The 21,430-nt window shown below is 38.5% G+C and overlaps 1 protein-coding gene across 1 annotated transcript; it reads right to left on the reverse strand.

The window, feature by feature from the left end:
* Positions 1–1,196: 1,196 nt before the first annotated feature.
* On the reverse strand, positions 1,197–19,336 carry LOC583183 (glutathionyl-hydroquinone reductase YqjG). Its single transcript, XM_030995070.1, has 8 exons — positions 19,315–19,336; positions 13,787–13,959; positions 11,027–11,099; positions 10,316–10,514; positions 7,768–7,861; positions 7,146–7,262; positions 3,572–3,688; positions 1,197–2,479 (listed from the first exon to the last, which is right to left on the reverse strand). The coding sequence occupies exons 1-8, from the start codon at positions 19,334–19,336 to the stop codon at positions 2,381–2,383; spliced, it is 894 nt and encodes a 297-aa protein (XP_030850930.1). The 3' UTR covers positions 1,197–2,380.
* Positions 19,337–21,430: the final 2,094 nt, after the last annotated feature.

The following is a 21,430-nucleotide window of genomic DNA, read 5'->3' on the forward strand; positions in this document are numbered from 1 at the left end:
ATGCTCAGTGGCTGCCGGGCTCACGATCAATCGGGCAAAAATAATTTCCATTTTCGGTTTAACTTAATAAAATTTGGAGTAGACTTTAAAAGATTATTATTATTGTTATTATTATAAGTTGGCTCTTTTTTCGGTATATAAAAGTAATAATGACTGCTTTAATATTCGAGACATAGTTGTTTTTATACGCTCTCGGGGAGGTTACAATTGTGCTATTGCCCCCGGGACGCCTCGGGCAATAGCACAATTATAACCTCCCCTTGAACATGTCTCTCAAAGCAGTCATTATTACTATATTCTATAACCTGTCGTCTTTCCTATATTCAACAGACAGTTAGTTAAAACATTGGTGTTAACCTTAACATTAGAAAAGAAAGGAGTGAGTTAAGAAGCCCTGTGTTCATATAGGCCTATATTGCTCTAGATAAAATAAAAGAACTGAATACATGTACATGTTGCTCAAGCAAGACTTTGAACATAAACATGGATATGAAGAGGGCGCTATGCAAGTATGTACAAATTCAACATATTGAGGGTGGCCACATTTTATGGGACTGACTTGGATTAAAAGGAAATCGCATTGTATGATATAAGGTCATTAACAATGCATTCGGATTTCAAACATTTGGGACTGGCTGATAATATGGAACTGACTTGGGAGAAAATAAAAATAACAATATATTAATGGGGGTTTTTTTTATTCAAACCTTTGATGAACCAGTTGTTTCGTAGAGTAAATGTATTTAGTAGCTCCATTATATATATAAACCAAATCTTATCATTATTATATTCGATTTCCGACGTACATCATGTGTGTGAAATATTCCCATGCTCTGGTAAAATACATTGTATAAATTTTGCCCTTACACAGTCAAAGCAATAGGGTGAATGATATAATATATACATGAATATATCTTACACTGGTCAGTGAGAATCAGTGGAAGGGATGGGCACTTATTTGGGCCAATAATTATAGCTTGACCCATACTTTGCTCACAACGCGAAGCTTACCTTTAGAACCCGGATGGGTTCAGAATGGCAATGTCAATGGTGCTATAGATAAATGGACCGTCCCATATAGCTTGGTCCATATTATGCCCACTTTTCCTGGATGCGAGACCAACTTAGTCAAGACGGGGCCTAGATCATGCCAATGGTGCAAATGGTATAAATGGGGCGTGATATGCTTTGACCCATATTTTGTCCAAGTTATTCTTTATTATTAATTCGTTTTTTTATACAGTACAATATCATACACATCTTTTCGATAAGATTCCAAATCAAAGGAAATATGAGCAAACAAATTAAGGTATCGTATGTTGGCGAGAGGGAGATAACCTGTTTCAGAATTCGGCTCACGAAAATTATTCTTACGACAGTCAGTATACAATAAAAAAAAAAAAATTAAATCATATTATTGGGGTTCAGACATAATGCTCTACTGAATCATTAAACAAACTTGCTTATTTTACCCAGGCTACCCGGGTGCCAGTCATAAACAATAATATTTGACACCATTGCAGAAGTGGTACAGGTATTTTTTGTAATGTTGTCTTCTTTTGAATACGGACTTGCTGAAAAATGTATTAAACTAAATATAACAAACAAACACAAATAAGGATCAATGACCAATACAAAAAAGAAAACAATTATGATTAAGCCTCAACGACACCATCTTTACTGGAAATACGACATAATGTTATTCAAAAGGAAACACATCATATTCCAAACTTTCTACATTTTGTACATATTTATCATGCGCCATTCATTATTATTTTCATTATCTTAAGCTCTTAACAATCATACGACTGAAAGTGTTTTGAAGACCTCTTGCAGCTGAATGATAAACTCGATTCAGAGTAAAGTATAGCTGCTGGCTAACATCAAATTGGCGTTTTCATAAAACAAGGCACGACAATGACATGAATATATTATCTGCCTACCTACATGGAAGTAAGAATAGTAATAATTTGCCTCTTTCATTCTATCTTACTGTCTTCTACATCACATGTACTACGGAGATAGTTAGAGTACCGAAGTATGACGTCATACTGGCCAAGTTATCAAGGTTGCTGGTTCCAAACAGTTTGATGCATAAAGAATGGTGTGATAATCACACCAGCGCTAAACACTGAATATGCCCTGCTCTAGCCCGTTGCTTGAATGATTTTGCGGTAAACCTCATGCGCAAGCACTTTTGTTTGGAACCAGTTAACTGGACGACGACCGAATATGACGTTAGCACTTCGGTACCCAATTGAATTTGACATAAATGTGGTCATCTAGCTCATGATTATCAAATTAACTAGCGGAAAGTAATAACAAATAAGTATGATTAGTTTGTATAACTCTCTTGTTTTCGAGAACTTTGTGGACCCTCCTACTTCTGGAATTTCACATCCCTGCCGTGTGGAGAATCGAAGTCTAGATCGGGTCCGATGGCGACGATACCATTAGGATTGATGTGCCTGTGGACCATCTACACGATGAACGAACGAACGAGAAAGAGAAAATGATGCTGATTGAGAATTATATTATAGAATAATATTTTTCGTTTTAAGTTCTACATTCGTTTACTTGCATGAACTGCCCCGATGTGATCAGATGGCCACGCAGTATAAGAAAAGTGTGTGTTGGTGAGTATGGGAGAGAGTGTATGTGTGAATGCAATTTTTTTCCTTTTTTTTTTTCTTCCTTTTTATAACAAATACAAAATTTGAATAATGTACTTAGTTTTGTATACAATTACTGGAGACATACTTTTACATAAGGCCCGGGCTTCCTGTCTAGTCTCCAAATACTTTCATTAATGTACATGTTTAAAATGTTTTTCCCTTGTCCATCATGTCTTCTCCACTTGTGTTATCCTCATGTTATATATTGATACATGTATTATATTCTAACTTTTATATGTTTGTTTTCGGGGGGGGGTCTTCAAACAGGGAACGTATTGGTGCATGCGCTAGCTTGTAATTTTGCTAGGTATATATATAGTTTACATGTCAAAATAGACTGATATGACCGGGGTGAATAATTGTTCACTCTTGTAGAGACATCATAGACGTATTCAGCGCTATAAATCTGGTGGGTGTTTCATAAAGCTGTTCGTAAAGTTACGCATGACTTTACGAACGACTTGTATATGAAGTGGCAGATAGGATGCCCACATTTTTTAATGATATTTTCAATAACGTCAATTGAATTATGACAAAAAATATACTTTGCAATAAAAAACGTTTTTTATCAGAAGAATGTTAATCAACATCTGCACAGCTCAATTTTATTTGATGTATTTAATAATGATTGAGCATCCCATTTGGCTTTTCATATACAAGTCGTTCCTAAAGTCATGCGTAACTTTACGAACTCTTTATGAAACACCCACTGGAACGATAAACGTCGAACCTACATATGTGAATAGAATGACATGGGGAGGTGTGAACAATAACAAAGATTTTGAATAGTGTTTCAAAGTATTACTACAAAATATCATTGACTTCACAGTACTCATGGCATCATGGATGACAAAATGATGAAACATATATCCCAAACGGCTAGTGTTACTAATTACCTGATAATGTTTCTGGATATGTTCTTGGTCTACCGTTTCTCCAATCCCCGGTGTCTGGTAAAGGTCACGGGTGAAGCCCCATAAGTTGGGATAGTCCACAATACGCTTCTTGTTACACTGAGTAAAATACAAACAGATTAAAAATCCATTAACTATAACAAAATCTATACAATCATTGATCAATAACATCAAACGGAACTCATTATCACTACAGTAGCGTATTGGGGGTGGTGGTGGTGGGGGGGGGGAATATCGGTGATTCCCTTCAGAAATAATTTTTTGTTCATGTCAGTAATTTTGTCCGTGTGTATTATGACAGTATTATGACCATGCAAGAAATCAAGATTTCCAAAGTGAAGTGAAGTTTAGTTGGCTGCCCCCCCCCCCCAACCCCATTCGATATGATTATTTAGACCTACATTGGATAATATGGCAGTCGTCAGGAATAAAGCCCGACAGTTTGAGAAGTCGAGGATTTCTTCCTTTCCCTTGCTCCATTCAGCAAAATAGCAAGATATTGAGAAAAATAGTGCACTTCAAATATACTGACGGAATCAAACTCAACAAGCTTGGACACACCCCTGGAATAGGCATCGAGAATCGAGATTATTAACAGATCTAAAGCACTCACATTGTAGCAAAATAGAATAGGTAGTTTATTTCAAAATCGTAAAAACTTCGAGATTCAAGTGTAAAACAACTGACTGTTTTTGTGTAAAAGAATGATAAGAAGCGAACAATGAAACAAACAATACATTCCTCATGTGTCTCCCTCTCTGTTTTCTTTCTACTTCCCGCCGCCATCCCCTCTTTCTCTCTCTCTCTCTCTCTCTCTCTCTCTCTCTCACTCTCTTGCTCATCTCTCCTTGTCCACCTCTTTCTATCGTTCTATAATATATGTATGGATGTTTGTGCATGAATATTTCTCCCCTTCTCTCACACTCTCTCTCTCTTTCTCTCTGTCCTTTATATTTTGTACTGATAAACACTTTCTTTTCTCTCTTCATTCTCCCAAATTACTCCCTCGTTTCTCCACAGAAGCCTAAACACCCATCTTCCTCAAGCAGAGGAATCGTATCATAAATGTATAATGTAGATTAAGGCATAACTTTCTGGCTCCGACAGGATAAAAACTGATACAATAGATAACAACTAAAGACTAGTTAAAGTCGATGATCTTTACGGCATATCTCTCATGAATAATTAATGTTCACAGAATGATGTACTGGTCAGTGCTTGGCTTGCAACTGATCTTTTAGGATACACCAAAGGCTAGGGTTCGGAGTAGGATAGAGTATGGCTGGGTTGGGTCCAATAATGAAGCATGGACTTCTTAGTAGGTCCATGATTGAAGTAAGGGATTCGATTAGTGTTAGATAACTGCATAGTTATTGTCAAAGACTTATTTGGTGCATCACTCCTCCTCCTCTGTCTCCTTCTCGTATTCTTATTCTTTCTATCCCGACCCATCTTTCTCCATCCCAAATTTCATGACACCAGTCTACCACGTCCACCACGCCCTCATCATCCCATCACCATCTGTTTCCTAGGTGACGCCTCCATCATGGTTCAACCCGGTTCTTTCCATCCTCCTATAATGGGTCACATGGGAGCATCACATCAAGAGGCCAGACACCTCGCGATCTGCTCCTTCTTTATTCCTTACGTCATCATAATGAGCAACAAGGCAAGTGGCTGTTTCATCTACCCCATCTGCTGAGTTCAAGAGGGGCATTAACGCGTATACTTTACACCGAGGGAACGCCCTTCTGGTTCTCAGCAGGCGTATCATCTGACCCTTTTGCCCCGTGTCTAATTCATAATTCAAAGCTTACATGACGGCATGGCGCTAGATGGGATATGTATCATTAAAATGACAATCACCTTTCCTTTGCAAAATGAATTTTGAGCAGGCACTCGAGACTGCATCATTATACGTTGGGGAATTTCATACTTGAGTAACTCGGGTAACGAACGACAGCATGTAGTTCGGGAGTAGAGGACACGAAAGTGGAATAGGAATAGGTATCACGTTTCATCCTTCATCGATAATAACATGCCAGATGGACTTACAAAGAAACCATATCATTTGAGAATTATTATATTTAGCGTACTTTTTTATGAATTCGAAAGTAGACGAAAAGCGAATGCTATTCTTAAAAAAATATATTTCTATCCTGATGGGAGATAATGGAAAAGGTTTGTCTTTCTTTCTGTCTGTCTCTCTCTCTCTCTCTCTCTCTCTACCCTTCCCCATATCTTCAGTCCTTATATATTGTCCTAATCTTTCATGCAGCCTTTGGTAATGTTGGTTGAGTACTTGCTTCATCATAACTCATAAGTGAGTGAAAACAATGATGATGGTTTTGATGAATGTGGCAGTGATTTTAGTGATTATGATGATACTGATGGTGATGGTGAAGATGAAGATGATGATGATGATTATGATGACAATGTTCATGACGACGGTGATGGTGATGGTGAAAGTGATAATGATGACGATTACGATGATGACGACAACGACTACGACGATGATGATAATAATGATGATAACAATGGTTTTGACGACGAAGATGTTGATGGTGAAGGCGATGATCTGGATGGTGGTGATCAACTCGTATATACATCTTTATTTTGGCTGCAGATGACGGGGGCCTAAATTCCGGGGGAGGCATGCAGGGGCACTTGTCACTCCAACATACTTTAATTTACTACGTGTCTTATGGAGTGAAGCTTCCGATATAGTATCTACCCTCAACCCTGAAGACGGATCGACATGACCTTACTCTATTCTTATTTATGTCCTCTCCTGTAATCAAGGTAGTCCACAACTTGTATGGCTTCACATTAAAGGCATCCTTTAACAATGTTAAATCTGAGATGCACGGCCCTACGTGTTATCAGCGTCTGAGATATGGTGTAATATTGAAGCCCTAAAAAAAATATCGCGCTTCAATATGACCAAGAAATGCCTCAAAAAGTACAACAAAAAACATCTTTGAGTGACCGGTTTTACCACACTCTTTTCCCCAATAGACTGTAGTATTAAATTTGTGATTCCAATCATAAAATTCTTGATATAATCAGATATGCGACCGGCTTGTGAAAGTCATGGGCTTCCTGACTGACCTAAAGGTTTATAATTATAAGTGCAGCATGAGCTAAATCCAGGATTTTGTTTCAGAATATGAGACAAAGTTACCGGATTCCTCTAAACTTCCTTTGCACGTCTAGGGCTCCGGGTTATTGCAGTGGTGTAGCGTGGGCTCAACCGCTGCGGGGATCGATGAATATCACGAGGGGGGGGGGGGCATCTGTCTAAGAAGGTTGACGCCTTTCATGCCTCTCTCATTTTTTCTTTCTTCCTTCCTTTCTTTCTCTTTTTCTTTCTTTCTTTCTGTCTATCTTTCTTTCTTCCTTTCTCGATTTTTCTCTCTTTTGTCTTTTTCAGTTGTTCGATAGAGGGAGGAGTGCTCCCTGACCCCCCCCCCCCCCCCCCCCCCCCCCTATCCCGTGTAGCTACGCACATACTTCATTTGTTTCATTCGAGACATATACAATGTTTGCTTTATACCTTGAAGTGGTGAACGTACACGACATCGAAACGTATCAAGGTGGTGAAGAGACGGATGTCGGCCTCGGTTAGACGATCCCCGCATAGATAACGAGACTTGGACAATACATCCTCCACCTGTAAATATGAATTCATAAACATATTTAGGTAACAAATATATTTTTACATTATTCCAAACAATATGATCATTATGACAATTTGATCAATATTGCCCATGCCCTTCTTTTTCATCATGGCTCCAGAGAAAGATGTGAATATCTCAACTTTTCTTTTAATTCGAATAACCCTTTAATATGCGTTTTACAACGAAAACGACGACCATGAGTGCTCCTTCTCTTGCTTAAACAACAACAACAACAACGACAACAACTTCTAATAATACTACTTCTACTTTTTCTACTACTATATTATCTGGTGTTGTATTTTCTTTTGAATCAATAAATTCAAATACTAATACTACTACTACTAGCCTACTACTACTACTAATACTACCACTACTACTACTACAACTACTACTACTACTACTACTAATACTACTACTACTACTACTACTACTACTACTAGTACTACTACTTCTATTACTACTTCTACTACTAATGTTGAATGATATCAACAGACTTACCCTGTCAAGAGCTTTGAAGAGTTTGACTACACCTTCGTCATAGGCTTCCTGAGCTGTGGCAAACCCAGCATTGTACACGCCCAAATTGATGTCTCTGTGGGAGAGAGAGAGGGAGAGAGAGAGAGAGAGAGAGAGAGAGAGAGAGAGAGAGAGAGAAGGAGAGACAGAGGGAGACAGAGACAGAGACAGAGAGAGTGAGAGAGAGACAGTGAAAGATAGAGAAAAACAAAATTTAATGCAGACAGAATGGAGGGAAATAAAGAAATCGAGAGAGGAAAAACAGGAACAGGCAAAAAAAAAAAAGAAGAAAAGAAGAGAGAGAGAGAGAGGGGGAGAGAGGGAGAGAGAGAGAGAGAGAGAGAGAGAGAGAGAGGGAGAGAGAGAACAGGAGAGAGAGAGAGAGAGAGAGAGACAGAGAGAGAGAGAGAGAGAGAGGGGAGACAGACATAGAGAGTCAAAGAGACAAATGCAGAGAGAATGGAGGGAAATAAAGAAATCCAGAGAGGAAAAAAAGAAACGGGCAAAAAAAAAAAAAGAAGAGAGAGAGAGAGAGAGAGAGAGAGAGGGAGAGAGAGACAGAGAGAGAGGGAGCGAGCGAGAGAGAGAGAGAAGGAGAGCGGACAGGAGAGTGAGCGAGGGGGAAAGAGGAGACATATAATAATAAAAGTAGCAGAAAGGGGAAACAAAGCTGTATGACAATTAAACAAAATCAATGAAAACAATGCAATCTTTATTATCGGTTTGAACTCACGAGAAAAGGCCAATAGCGAAATAGGATGTTAATGAGTGCGAACTTCTGGAAAAATTCAAGTTCAGTTGTTTTCTTAAGTCATAATTATGGACGAAAAGGACAATTTTGAGCAGATGGGGACATATAATGATTACAGTCCTCACCATTCAGCTACCAAACACAAACAAAACAATAATCAACACTCATCAAGAGCAAGAAGGATTGGCAAAACGTTGACGTGAGGGCACCAGAAAGATTCTGTGTTCTTTTTAAAAATATTTAGTTTAAAATAGATTTCCTCATTAGGAGAGGAATGAATTCAAAGAAAACAAATTAAAATGATATCGATAGGCCCTCATCATGTAATGACTAGATAATAATAACACCAAAGCACACAGCCATGCGGCTATTTTTGTATTTTTGTTATGATCAGGCAACAAGCCTTATGGCACCTGCACAAGGCAAATGACAGACCTTATATCAACACCATCCCTATATAGATCTCGGAGGTCGAAGTGAACAAAACGAAATTTATCCCGAATGAAGTACATTGGCACAAATCAAAAAAATATAGACCGAGGAACGTGATCAAGATTGGAAGGAATCCCGATTAGACGTCTCTTTTGAAATACCGATTATTTAATTGTTCTTTATTATCACATGTTTGCAAGCTGTACATCCAAAGTAGTTTTATTTCAATTTATAAACTCTGTTTATTTCTCTTAATCTACCAAATATTTGCATTTTTCTTCTTTAAATTTTCTCTCACATTCCTTTTATTATCGCATGCATATCGTTCATTTTCCTAATCAATACGTTTTTTATCCTCATGTTTTCGAGTTTGGTTTGCCTATACACTCACAGGAAATGATCTCAATCGTCATTCATGACTTTCAATGGATAACAATTACAACCTTGGGTATTCTAGATTATCCGTCTACTATCATCTCTACAAACGGCGCGTTCTATTTTCAATGAAAACAAATTAAAACGTACACATGTATGACAATGGGATGAGCCAAACCGCAATTAATTTAAATGCTTCATTAGGTCCATTCATTGATAACTTCCGTTTCCAAATCAAATCTCGCCAATTAGCGCAGGAATTGTCAACAGAGTTTAATTTGGCAATGTTTTCAATTAGGATAAGAGAATGAATGACTTCAATCGCAGACAGACATTCACCAGTTTTGTTTTGTTCTCTCTCTCTCTCTCTCTCTCTCCATTTTCTTCTGTTTGTCCGTCTCTGGTCTATCTGTCTGAATGTCCTCTCTAAATATCTGTCTCTTTCTGCCTCTCTCCCACAATCTGTACATCTCTTCTACATTATACATCGACGCAAGATTTCCTCTACTGTTGTCATGTTTGCATGGTTATCCACCAAATTCCTTTCATCTCTCTTTGTAATCTGTTTTCTCTTTTTCTTTTACAAGCATGCCAAATAATGTCTTTTCTATCTCTAGCATAGCCTTCCTACTTTCATTTTGCCTCTCTCTCTCTCTCACCCTCTCTCTCTCTCTCTCTCTCTCTCTCTCTCATTTTGATTGTTAATTTCTACTATACCTTTCGATCTTGCTCCTTCCCCATTTGGTTACGTTTTATATATTTCTCATACTTACTCCAACGAGCATGTATTAATCCTCTCTGATTATCATTGGATTTCGACTGTGTTTCAGCTAGGTAAGATGTAGCAGGACAATTTGGAATAGTTGAAGCAAATTTCGGTTTCATCACAACCGCTTTCAATTTTGAAAGAGAATGGTTCATTTTTGTTTTACCTTGACAACTTCATCAACCAATAAACTCAACTATACTCACTGAGCAACCCATGAGTTAATTTCCTCAATGGTTTCCATCAACTCATCTGGAGAGAGGTCTAGATTTCGCTGCTCCTCTGTAGCTGAGAAGGCATTGAACTGTTTATTCAGGATACGTAGGATCTCAGCGGATTCGTTGTTTACAATGGTCATGATCTTCTTGTCCCATAGGACTGGTACGGTCACCCGACCATCGTAACCTAAACGGAAGGAACGGTTCGGAACCGTTTGGAACGGAAAGGAAGAATATCGTTAGGTCTGTTCTATATAGCAGTGAACAACACAGACGGGCCACTTTCTTGTAAAAAAAGGCGAAAAGCTTCCAATCCCCCCCCCCCCCACAATTTTTCGATCGAAATGATTGAAAATGACAATGTTATTATTCACTATTTCTACTTAATTCCAGATCACTTAAATCGACGGTAATTATATTACTACTTTTTGTTGTTGCTTGGCCCAAGATATGTGGTTCGCGTCACACTATTACGAAACCAATGAAACTACGTTCGAACATCGGGGGGGGGGGGGTCAGATGTTTACTCACAAAAGAATAAGCCTACTTTGACAATTTTGTATTGACAACTATTGTGAACAGCTGCGTCTAAATTCCATTTCTATTAAATTATACTAGTCAATGTATTTTTGCTATTGAACATCCAAATTGCTTTGTATCGTTCATCATTCTTTTGAAGGTATTAAAGGCATGTCTTACCCGGCTCTACCATCATGTAGACCTCCCTCAGATACTTGCAGTTATTGACAGTGTCCAGGGATGTCTTGGGTCGCTGAGCAAAATGTGGACATATAGAACAAAGGATAAACAATCACTATGAACATGACTGACAAAGAGAGCGGACAAAATATACAGTTCCTCAGGTGGACAAAGGAACATCCCTTCACTACTATTATGTAAAAATGTGTAGAACAGGTGTCACATGCATATTCACCTTTTTACATAATAGCAGTGAAGGGATGTTCCTTTGTCTATCTGAGGAACTGTATATTTTGTCCACTTTCTTTGTCCGTTATATTCATAGTTAATATAAACAAACGAACAGTCATTTAGTGGAAAAGCCTATATCTCGAAGAAGCAATGGGAATACTTAGATTCCGTTTGATAAATATAATAATGATAAGTAAGGCCTCAGCACATAATCATGTCACGTATCTTCGCATCTTCTTTACTTTTTTTCTCCTTCCTCCTCCAACTCCTCCTCTTTTCCTTCTTCTTCTTTTTCTTCTTTTTTCTTCTTTTTCTTATACTTTTACCTCTTCTCCCTCTTCTTATTCCACTTCTCTGGCTCCTCCTCCTCCTGCTCCTTAAAATTACATCTTCTTAATATTTCCTGCTGCAACAGAACATTTTCTCATGGTTCATCATGTTCATGTCAATGCGTTTTTCCTTCATTCAGTTGTACCATTTACTAGTCTCTCTCTCTCTCTCTCTCTCTCTCTCTCTCTCTCTCTCTCTCTCTCTCTCTCTCTCTCTCTGTTCTCTCTCTCTCTCTCTCTCTCTCTCTCTCTCTTCCCTCTCCCACCCTCTTTCTCTCTCCCCTCTCTCTCCCTTTCTCTCTATCTTTTTCTCTCTTCCCCCTGCCTTTCTCCTCCTCCTCTATCTCCCTCTTCCCCTCTCTCTCTCTCTTTCCCCTCTCTCTCTTGCCTCTCTTTCCCTCTCTCTCTATTCCCCCTCTCTCTCTATCTCTCTCTCTCTCTGCTCTCTCTCTCTCCTACAGTTTTTCCCGCCAAAGAGGCAATGACTCAAAGTGGAATTGTGCGTGACATGACACAACATGCCGTATGTTCCAGGGTGTCAGTATGTACTCAGGACCCTCGTTGGGTGCAAGTTATTAAAACGAAATGGATCCCATATATTTCCCTTAATATGATTAAAGGTATCATTTAGCAGTTTCTAGGAAACCATGCTAAGATATATAGCGTCATTGGTTTCCGAGTGAACTGCAGAAACCAATGCGTAATCATGGCCAAACGAAGGTATGGAAAACAAAGGGAAATAAAAAGGAAAAAACATTTTACAACTCTGATAATACTATTTTGTTCCAGCATTCAATGATAGTTTTATTTTTATTTTTAACGTACATTTCAATCAAAATATTAGGATACTCAAATCATTGAAAACATTTTGTCGTTGTTGTAAACAGAAGAAAATGGAGAGAGAGAGAGAGAGAGAGAGAGAGAGAGAGAGAGAGAGAGAGGGGGAGAGAGAGAGAGAGGGGGAGAGAGAGAGGGGGAGAGAGAGAGAGAGGGGGAGAGAGAGAGAGAGGGGGAGAGAGAACAGCACAACTTGTGAATGTCTGTCTGCGATTGAAATCTTTCGTTCTCTTATCCTAATTGAAAACATTGCCAAATTAAACTCTGTTGACAAAATTTCAGCGAATTGTACAACTTGTATTTTTACTTCTGATTTTCTCTGGGACTGGTATGAAACAACTATCATTAGTCTAAAGCTCAGTCCTTGTCCCCCTTGTTTGTTTAAATATAAGAAGGGGATGCTAATGACAATGCAGATTTCTACGTCTTTCCAAGGCAGACGCTACAATTTCCGTCAATTTTCCCTCTATAGTAAAAAATTAAAAATCATGCCTAGATTTTAATTGCCAGGGGACTTTAACGAGGGACTTTAACTCTTATCCGGTGTGTTTGGTAATTTTGAAGTCATTAGTTCATTGATTTGGTTTCGAACCTAGGACCTGCCGAGTGTGTAGTGTGGGTTCGGAAGGCATAGCTACATGAATTGAATAACCCTGGATGTTTCTGCACCTCTATTTTTATGGATACGCCACTGATCCTCTGAAATACAGTACCATCCTTTTAAAGGGCCCATGACATCGACATACAATTGTATTCCTGTTGGTGTGCAGTCCTGCATACATCTCATATTTTGATATGTTTACTTCTGAATTTGTTTCATAGATTTTTAAATATTTTTTTGAAAGCTTGTAATGATACCTGATCAGTGAAAGCCCATCCATTCTCATCTCGTAGGTAGTCTACATTGGTCATTCCGATGGCGTCTTCCAGTCCTTTCATCTTCCCAGTGATGATAGCACTGTGACCCACCAACATAGTTTTGAACCCTTACCCTACTACTCTAACCCCCGAGCCACCATGCTTTTTAATGATACATGAGGGGGTGTTTCACAAAGCCTTTTATCAATGACAAATGACAAAAATCAGTGACAAATCTGCTGATGACCAATCAGAAGCAAGGATTTCAGTAGCTTATGACAAAAACTGTCATTTGTCACCGATGACAAGTTTTGTGAAACGCTCCCTGATCAGTGAATGCCTGTCCATTCTCATCGCGTAGGTAGTCTACAATGGTCATTCCGATGACGTCTTCCAGTCCTTTCATCTTCCTGGTAATGATGGTATGATCAGCCATCGACATAGTTTCGAACCCTTACTCTATATACTCCTCTAACCCCTGAGCCACCATGCTTTTTAATGATACCTGATCAGTGAATGCCCATCCATTCTCATCTCGTAGGTAGTCTACAATGGTCATTCCGATGGCATCTTCCAGTCCTTTCATCTTCCTTGTGATGATAGTACGGTGAGCGAATGGACAGGCCAATGAGACGTAGAGATGATAACGATCCTTCTCAGGCTGAAACTCACCATCGACTGCACAAGAAGAAAGAAACACATCGTAGGTTTGTTTTAACCTTTTAACTTAACAATGATAAAACTGAGTATTGACATTGTTCAAGCAGGATCCAAATGACAATGACGGCTCTGCCTCTATATATACTTAGAATTACAAGTTCAGTTGTTATAAAGTCTAACTAGGCGTTGTGGCGTGCGCCTGTAATCCAGCTATAAGTGGAAGTTACAAATTGATTCAGCCGAGGACGCAGGTTCGAAGCTGAATCACGTCTTTCGGATGGTGACGTTTAAAGGTCGGTCCCCAGACGTAAATAATCATATCTGATTGATACACGTCTGTTAAAACCGAATACACACACTTAGTTGTTATATTTTTAAATTGTGTATTTCCCATGTATCTCTATCATGTCAATCGTACAGGATTACAGTCAATAATACGACCGTACAGTTCGACGATTGAAACTAATTAGATGAATTCATCTTACTGAGGTTCAAAATGAAAATACATGTGGACAGAAATAAACAAAGTTTAATTTGAAACATGGAAAACAGACCACCGAGTTAAGAATGTTGCACGATCATTCATTCTCAAAACTAGGCATCAGGGTACTGTTAGTTAAGTATATTTTTGGATTCACTTTATAAAATTACATGTGTTGTATATATAGTTGCGCTTCCTTGAAAAAGTTCTCGAAAGATGTATGCCTTGTGAGTTCATATTACAAGGCTCACCACAGAAATCTTACATAAGCGATGACAGGCCGTGAAACTTCTCGAATTACACTTGGTTTACATGAATGTAAAAATACAAATCCTCTGATTTTCAGTCAAGATACTGGCGGACGGATATCGCCTTTAACGAGGTTTTTCCTTCCCTCGAAGGCAACCTGCTATATTGGGTCCACGATGTCCCGTTCGTCCCCTAACTTTCAACTCAACCACCACGCATCACTCATTAACAGACTAATTAAAGAAAAATTCAAGTATTTCCCCCATATTTATGGAAGGTTATGTGCTAATAAGCTTTGCGACGTTCCCATGGTAACGAAACTTTCGTCGGCCGCTTGTCTGGCTTAGTTTAGAAACAAAATCCACCTCTTTCCAAGCTCATTATAGGACTATAATGCACTTTCACGCTAGCTGATAAGATGACGAGAACGAATGGATGAGACGAATACAGGGAGGAGACAGAAAGAGGAGAGATAGTGGTGGGAGATCAAGGTGGCAAGGAGGAGGAAGGCGAAGAGGAAGAGGAATAATAATGATTACAATAATAACAATAATAATAACAATAATAATACAAATATAAACAACAAAAAGAAGAACAAGAAGCGGTTTTATATTACTATATAGGCGGAGCTTAGGGGGTGGGGCTTTTGGGTATTTTACATTAACTTTCTACATGTGCCTCGCAGTTTATTTTTTTCGGAGGGGGGGGGGGAGGGGCTCATCCCCCACGCCACATAACCGTTAATTTTATTGGTTTGAGTATATTCATAGGAACCCCGGAATATTGAAACCTATATACTTTATTCTAGAAATTATGAAACCCCTCGTGTGCCTATGGAAAATTTGGGTTTGGGAGTTATGAACTTTGGAAAAGAGAACCATCAGAAAATCGAGTAACGAATAACCCCAATATTTATCAACGTAAACCTGGGCGCTCTTGTGAATATACTGACCTTTGTCAAGAAGTCACAACCAGATTACACAACATGAGAAAGTGATACATTTTAAAATACACAATGTGTATTTTCGACTTGCACTCATCAGAGTAAAACGCAAGAATGAAACAGAAAGCCGAAATCGATCAATATAAACGGAAACTAAAAGGAACAAGGCGCGAATATAACGAGCCGGCGCTGATTACGAGCGCTATGACTCTCTTCAACTCGTCAACGCTATTCTCCGATTTTGTAGTACTAATCATCTTTTAATTTACAATGTGTATTGCTACACGTTCAAAGTGTCATATACTGAAATCCTCTCCCAAACTCTCAGCTCAAAATCTCATCGCATTGCATCGACCTTCATGTGTTGAAACCAGGAAATCCTTTCATTAGTGAAATCAGTCCATCACACGTCTGCTTTCACTGTGGTTTTGTCATCTATATCCACTGGGATTTTTTGCCATATCAATAATCACAATAACAAGAACTTTTCAATTGCTGATAATGATCGTAGGAAGATTAACACGCGCTTTGCCAAAACCAAAAGATGTAACATCTTTACACTGTCTCCAACATATTTGGCATCGGTTTATTATTACAAAATCTGGTAAAACTAACAAGTTTGAAAAATAACAAAGATTTCATTTCTCTCTTGCATATGAAGATGGCAAAATATGTAGGTTCATCGTTATCACATCGCTATTTATTCATGAATTATTTCGACTTTCTCCAGGTAAAAAAAGAAGTTTGATGTTTGAATTTGAGCCATGAAAATAAATCAAAATAAACATAATCAAATAATGTAGGTCTTGAGTTATCGACAGATACCTGCTGCTAAATGCAAGAAAATAATTCAGTTTTACTTTTGCTATTTAACTGTCTCTAATTAAGCGCAAGACCCCCCCCCCCCTCCCCTCTCAATTTCTTCAAGTCCATCCACAATTGTAGAAAATTAAAACAAGAACCCCAAGCCCCAAAACCCTCAAATAAACCCTTCGAAAAAAGAATCTTCTAGAACCGCGTCAGCCCTGCCAAATTAATGATCTAAAGAGAGAGAGAGAGAGAGAGAGAGAGAGAGAAGAAAATAATACTTTGACCTATATCAACACGTTTTGTTGTGATAATCATCTGATTGTACATCATTGCCATGGTAACATAATGTGTCACGCTTGTGTGTCATCCACAATGTAGAACGGTAATTAAAGATATTTTTCGTTATATTAAGTGACTAAGTAACATTGTTGAATGTTGATGAAAAAACTGTGTAATTTCTGTATGAAATGTCACTTATTATATTCCTTCTACTGAACTTACCCTCTCAGTAACAGGCAAAAAATCCTGAGAAAATTCTCAAACCACAAAGTTATTTATGGTTTTCTTTGAAGGTGTCACTATGCAACACCCTCTACCAGTGATCAATAGTAAATTCTCCCAACCATTTTTGAATTTTCCCAACCGTTCTTCCTTGAAAATAAGACAGGCTTTTAAAAATCTGTCAATACTTATATATATATATATATATATATATATATATATGGAATGGTAAATAGAGCCAATTCATTGCTTTGTGATAATTTACATTCGCCTAAAATGTAATTAAATTGTAAGATTACAGTTGAGAGAATTAAAGAATCAATCAGATCAGTTGGGCCCAATTGTTATCATTAAAAATGGTCCCTTTTAACTCAAACTTTCAGATTATCTTTAATTGTACATCTAGCATTGAAGTCACTACCTTAGCACCATTTTCTCTCATCTAAACAATGTTACCAAGTCCCCTCAATCAGTCATAGAGAGAGAGAGAGAGAGAGAGAGAAAGTACTTCGTTTTTCCCAAACAATTTGCACGGTTTTAGAGTGGATCCATAGTGGAGAGACTTAAAACCGACCTATGGACACTACTTAATATCGTTTTCCGAATACATCATTTTGTCTTATATTATGATACATAAACACTGTTACACTATTTTCTTGTTCACATACCATAATGTAATCAAGAAAGGAAAGATCGTGAAAGGAGATTCTTGAAACAGTTTGCGTAAAGTTAAAACTGATATCCTCTGAATTAGATGGATGGATAGTCCACAGTCACCCTGGCCAAGACCAAGTAGCGTCTGAGCCAAGAATCGAATTTGAAAGGTATAATCAAGACGTCTAAAGTTTGTCGTGGAGTTCTTATAAGTTCTCAAAATCTAATTCACACAGTTATGAGAGCTACGTTTTCGGCAAACAAATGAAAAATGTTGTCCCAATAAACTTGATTGTATGATATAAACGGAAGAGAGAAAAAGTGGAAATAAAGGGAAAAATAGGAAGATGTGTCAATTCGAGGTGGGTGAAGCTGTGTGTGTGCGTGTGTGTGTGCGGGGCGGGGCGGGGCGGGGGGGGGTCAAATACCTTAAATTCTGGGAATGGATTGTCTTTCTCTCATTAATTATTGAGTCCCCCCCCCCCCCCCACGTCACCCTTAGACGCATGAGACGCCTCTCTTCATTTTGTAAATAAATCTGACGTCCCCTTAACCGTTTTAATAAGTTCAGAATTTATTTATTTATTTTATATATTACAACAATTATTCAGTCCTGTGATATACAACAGATACAAACAGGAAACATGTTACAAATTGATAACATCAGCAACAACGACAAGATTTCTACATGACATATTATGAGAGCAACTAAACGTATTATCATGATTATGTAATAAAAGTAATAAAAGTAAGAATGAGCAGAAGAAGAATAACAACAATTTTTCCACGTCGTAAATCTCCTTGTTTTTTAACGCATTTTGTGAATGCCAAAATTTGTATACAAATTTAATTTTCAGACAAACAGTTAACTGACATTAGTTGTTTGTCTTTTTTACAAGTTACCTTGATGATCTTAACACCCTGGATGAAGAGCTCGCCTTGACCTTGAAATAGAGAATGTCAAACAGACTGCCTTCCTGTAACGCTGTCCCCGAAATATCCTCTTGAGACATATAGGGGGATATACCGGCGACACTCTTCCCATATAATACCTATTTTAAGATGAACGCTGTTTCGCTCTTGTTATGCTTGTCATGCTGAAAGCTGGTACATGCAAATGGTCATAGCAAGGGCGAGAATAATCCCACCTCCTAAACCGGATAATACTCAACTCAGATTATTAGGGCAAAACAGACAGAATAAGCATTGAAGTCTTGGAGATGCTTCAAGAAATCTAACGATTGTTTCTAATGAATATATGAAATCGTAGAGAGGATTAACAGTTTTGACGGTTTTTTGTTTGTTTTGTGGTGAATATCTCTCATTTGAAATATGCTACCTTCCCCCTTTGGGAATCATTCAATCATACTTGATAATGTTAATTATGAAATATATATTAATTCCACCATACCCATAACGCGCTTCTAAAATTAACATTCCAGAGAAATTTTACGTTAGCTAACAGTATTGTAATTGTGGCAGCTGCAATGAATATACCACGTACGTCGTATCATTGTGTCGTGACAGCACACAAAAAGGAGACCCACCCTAAACAAAATAAATAAAAATAGAATGAAATAAAGAGGAAAAGAATAAAATAAGAAAAGAAAGAAAGAAAGAGTAAAAAAGGGGAAAATCTCAAGCAAATACCATGCAGTAAGCAACCCTGGGTGAACTGTCTCAAGAAGGAGTAAAATAGGGGAAAAACCTCAAGCAAGTACCGGTAAGTATATACCCTGGGTGAACTGTCCCACCATAGCGAAGCCTAAATCCTGCCAAGGATCTTCAGGCAATACGTGACAGTCTATCGTCAGCTCAAGACTGTCACTCACTGTATACTGTTCTTGTATTAACCATAGCGATGTCTATCTGGTCAAGGTTTATTCAGTATTTCATCGGGGGAAGGGGGTTCAAGTCCCGGTAGAGGTTAGCCGTGACTCCCCCGGATAGTAACTGAGAGGCATTGCTTCACCCTCTTCTGCTTTCCTGTGAGGGATCCTCGAGAGGTCATTGCGGTCACTGGAGACACGATTCAAGCAAGGAATTCTGGCCTTAATTATCCATCCTTATAACCATGCTAACGTTGTGTCTGTTTTTGTTTGTTTGTTGTTTATGTGTTTTTTTAATTTTTATTTGTATAGCAAATACTAATCCAGAAAGGCCAAGAGGGCCGCGAGCCTTTTTATACATAATACATTGAACAATACAGTCGGAGGGGGGGGGGGGGGGGGGTAGGGGTTGGTCCTGCACCTGCCTCATGCTGAACAGGATTTGAAGGATGGACTTCGTTTGATCATGTTCGGGGGGGGGGTGGGGGGTGGGGTCATGTGGAGAGCATTTCGAACATTTCAAAATTTGTTTCAAATTATCAAGTTCGAACATTTTTACCCTCCATTTGTGCTGACCATCCCAAAAAAGCCCCTATCAGCTGAGGGTTTGTATCCTGGGTGAGCTACGCCTTGCATCTCTTGTTCACAACAAATACGGATTGTAAAACGTATTTTAGGGTCTAAAGGTATTCCATGTCTGAGTGGAGTTACAAAAACAAAGAAAAGCATATATGTTCAACCTCTTTCGTTTCAAAATATATGGAGAAAAATAATCATAATTCAGACTTGTCGTTATGTCTGCTATCTAATGACTAAACTTGGGTTGAACAAGAATATTGTTACGAATATGCAAATTAGATGATTCGCCATATGACCATTGGGAGACGTTGCTCGAGTTGAGTATAATAAACCACGAATTCGGATCAAAAGGTAACCAAATCGTCTCTAATTTGATATTCGTAACAATATACAAGCCTGATTTTGACGACAAGTGATTTGGCGAGTCTCTGTTCGGTTAACAATTCTCATCATGATCGACGCATTTACGGGAAAGTCCCTCCATTCCCCCCTTTCTTGTTCCAGGATAGCTAGGCCTCCACGCAATCAAATTACATGGTGAAAAGGAAGGAGTGTTGAGGGTATTATTAGAAGAATAAAGTCTGGAAGATCGGATATCTCAAATGAGAATAGCTTGCGTCTATAACTTATTCTTCAACCTAACTTTTTTATGCTCTCTTTTTTCAAGTTCTTTTGGGGCGCACATTATATGCGCCGTTACAAGAACAACTTATCCTTTTTGCGTCTAGAAATAATTCTTCAAACTAACTTTTGTTATGCTCTCTTGTTAAAAGTTCTATTGGGGCGCGAATTTATATGCGCCATTACAAGAACAAATTATTCTTATTTATGAAACATGACCTTGACAGATAAAATAAACCATCATTTTACAAAATATGAAGTCGTTAATCAGTACAGATTATCTAAAAGTTTCACTTCTCCATCCCTGAAAGTGAATATTTTTTGCTGCTACCCCACGCTGTTAGTTATCGTGAGCTCAAATCAGCTACGACTTCCTGTAACTGGCCTGCACTCTCTCCTCGTCACATCTCAGAGCTAGTTACAGGGGCGTACCCAGTCAAAGACAGATCCAGGGTGAGCAGAAATAGGAGGAGGATATATGAAAGCCTCTCATGTCATTGGTCCATGGATAGGGTATATAGCGTTAAGCATATATGTAGTATTTACTTTCAAAACGGTGACCGCGGCCGACGTCCCCCCCCCCCCCCCCCCTGGCAATGGCGACCCACCTAAACTCATTACGCGAGAAAAGAGGTGCAAGGGGGAGGGGAGGGGGGGGGGTCGTTGCTTGAATATCTGAATATCTTTTAAATGTTTTCTGTTGGATCTAAGAATTAAGAGGCACGAAGTGCATTGAATGATATATGGGAGGCTAGGGGAGAATTCTTGCAATGCTGTCACTTATGACGCATAGAGGCATCCCATTAATCACAGTTTTATTCA

The sequence above is a fragment of the Strongylocentrotus purpuratus genome, unplaced genomic scaffold, assembly GCF_000002235.5.
Source record: "Strongylocentrotus purpuratus isolate Spur 01 unplaced genomic scaffold, Spur_5.0 spur5_scaffold_21, whole genome shotgun sequence".
Lineage (NCBI taxonomy): Eukaryota > Metazoa > Echinodermata > Echinoidea > Camarodonta > Strongylocentrotidae > Strongylocentrotus > Strongylocentrotus purpuratus.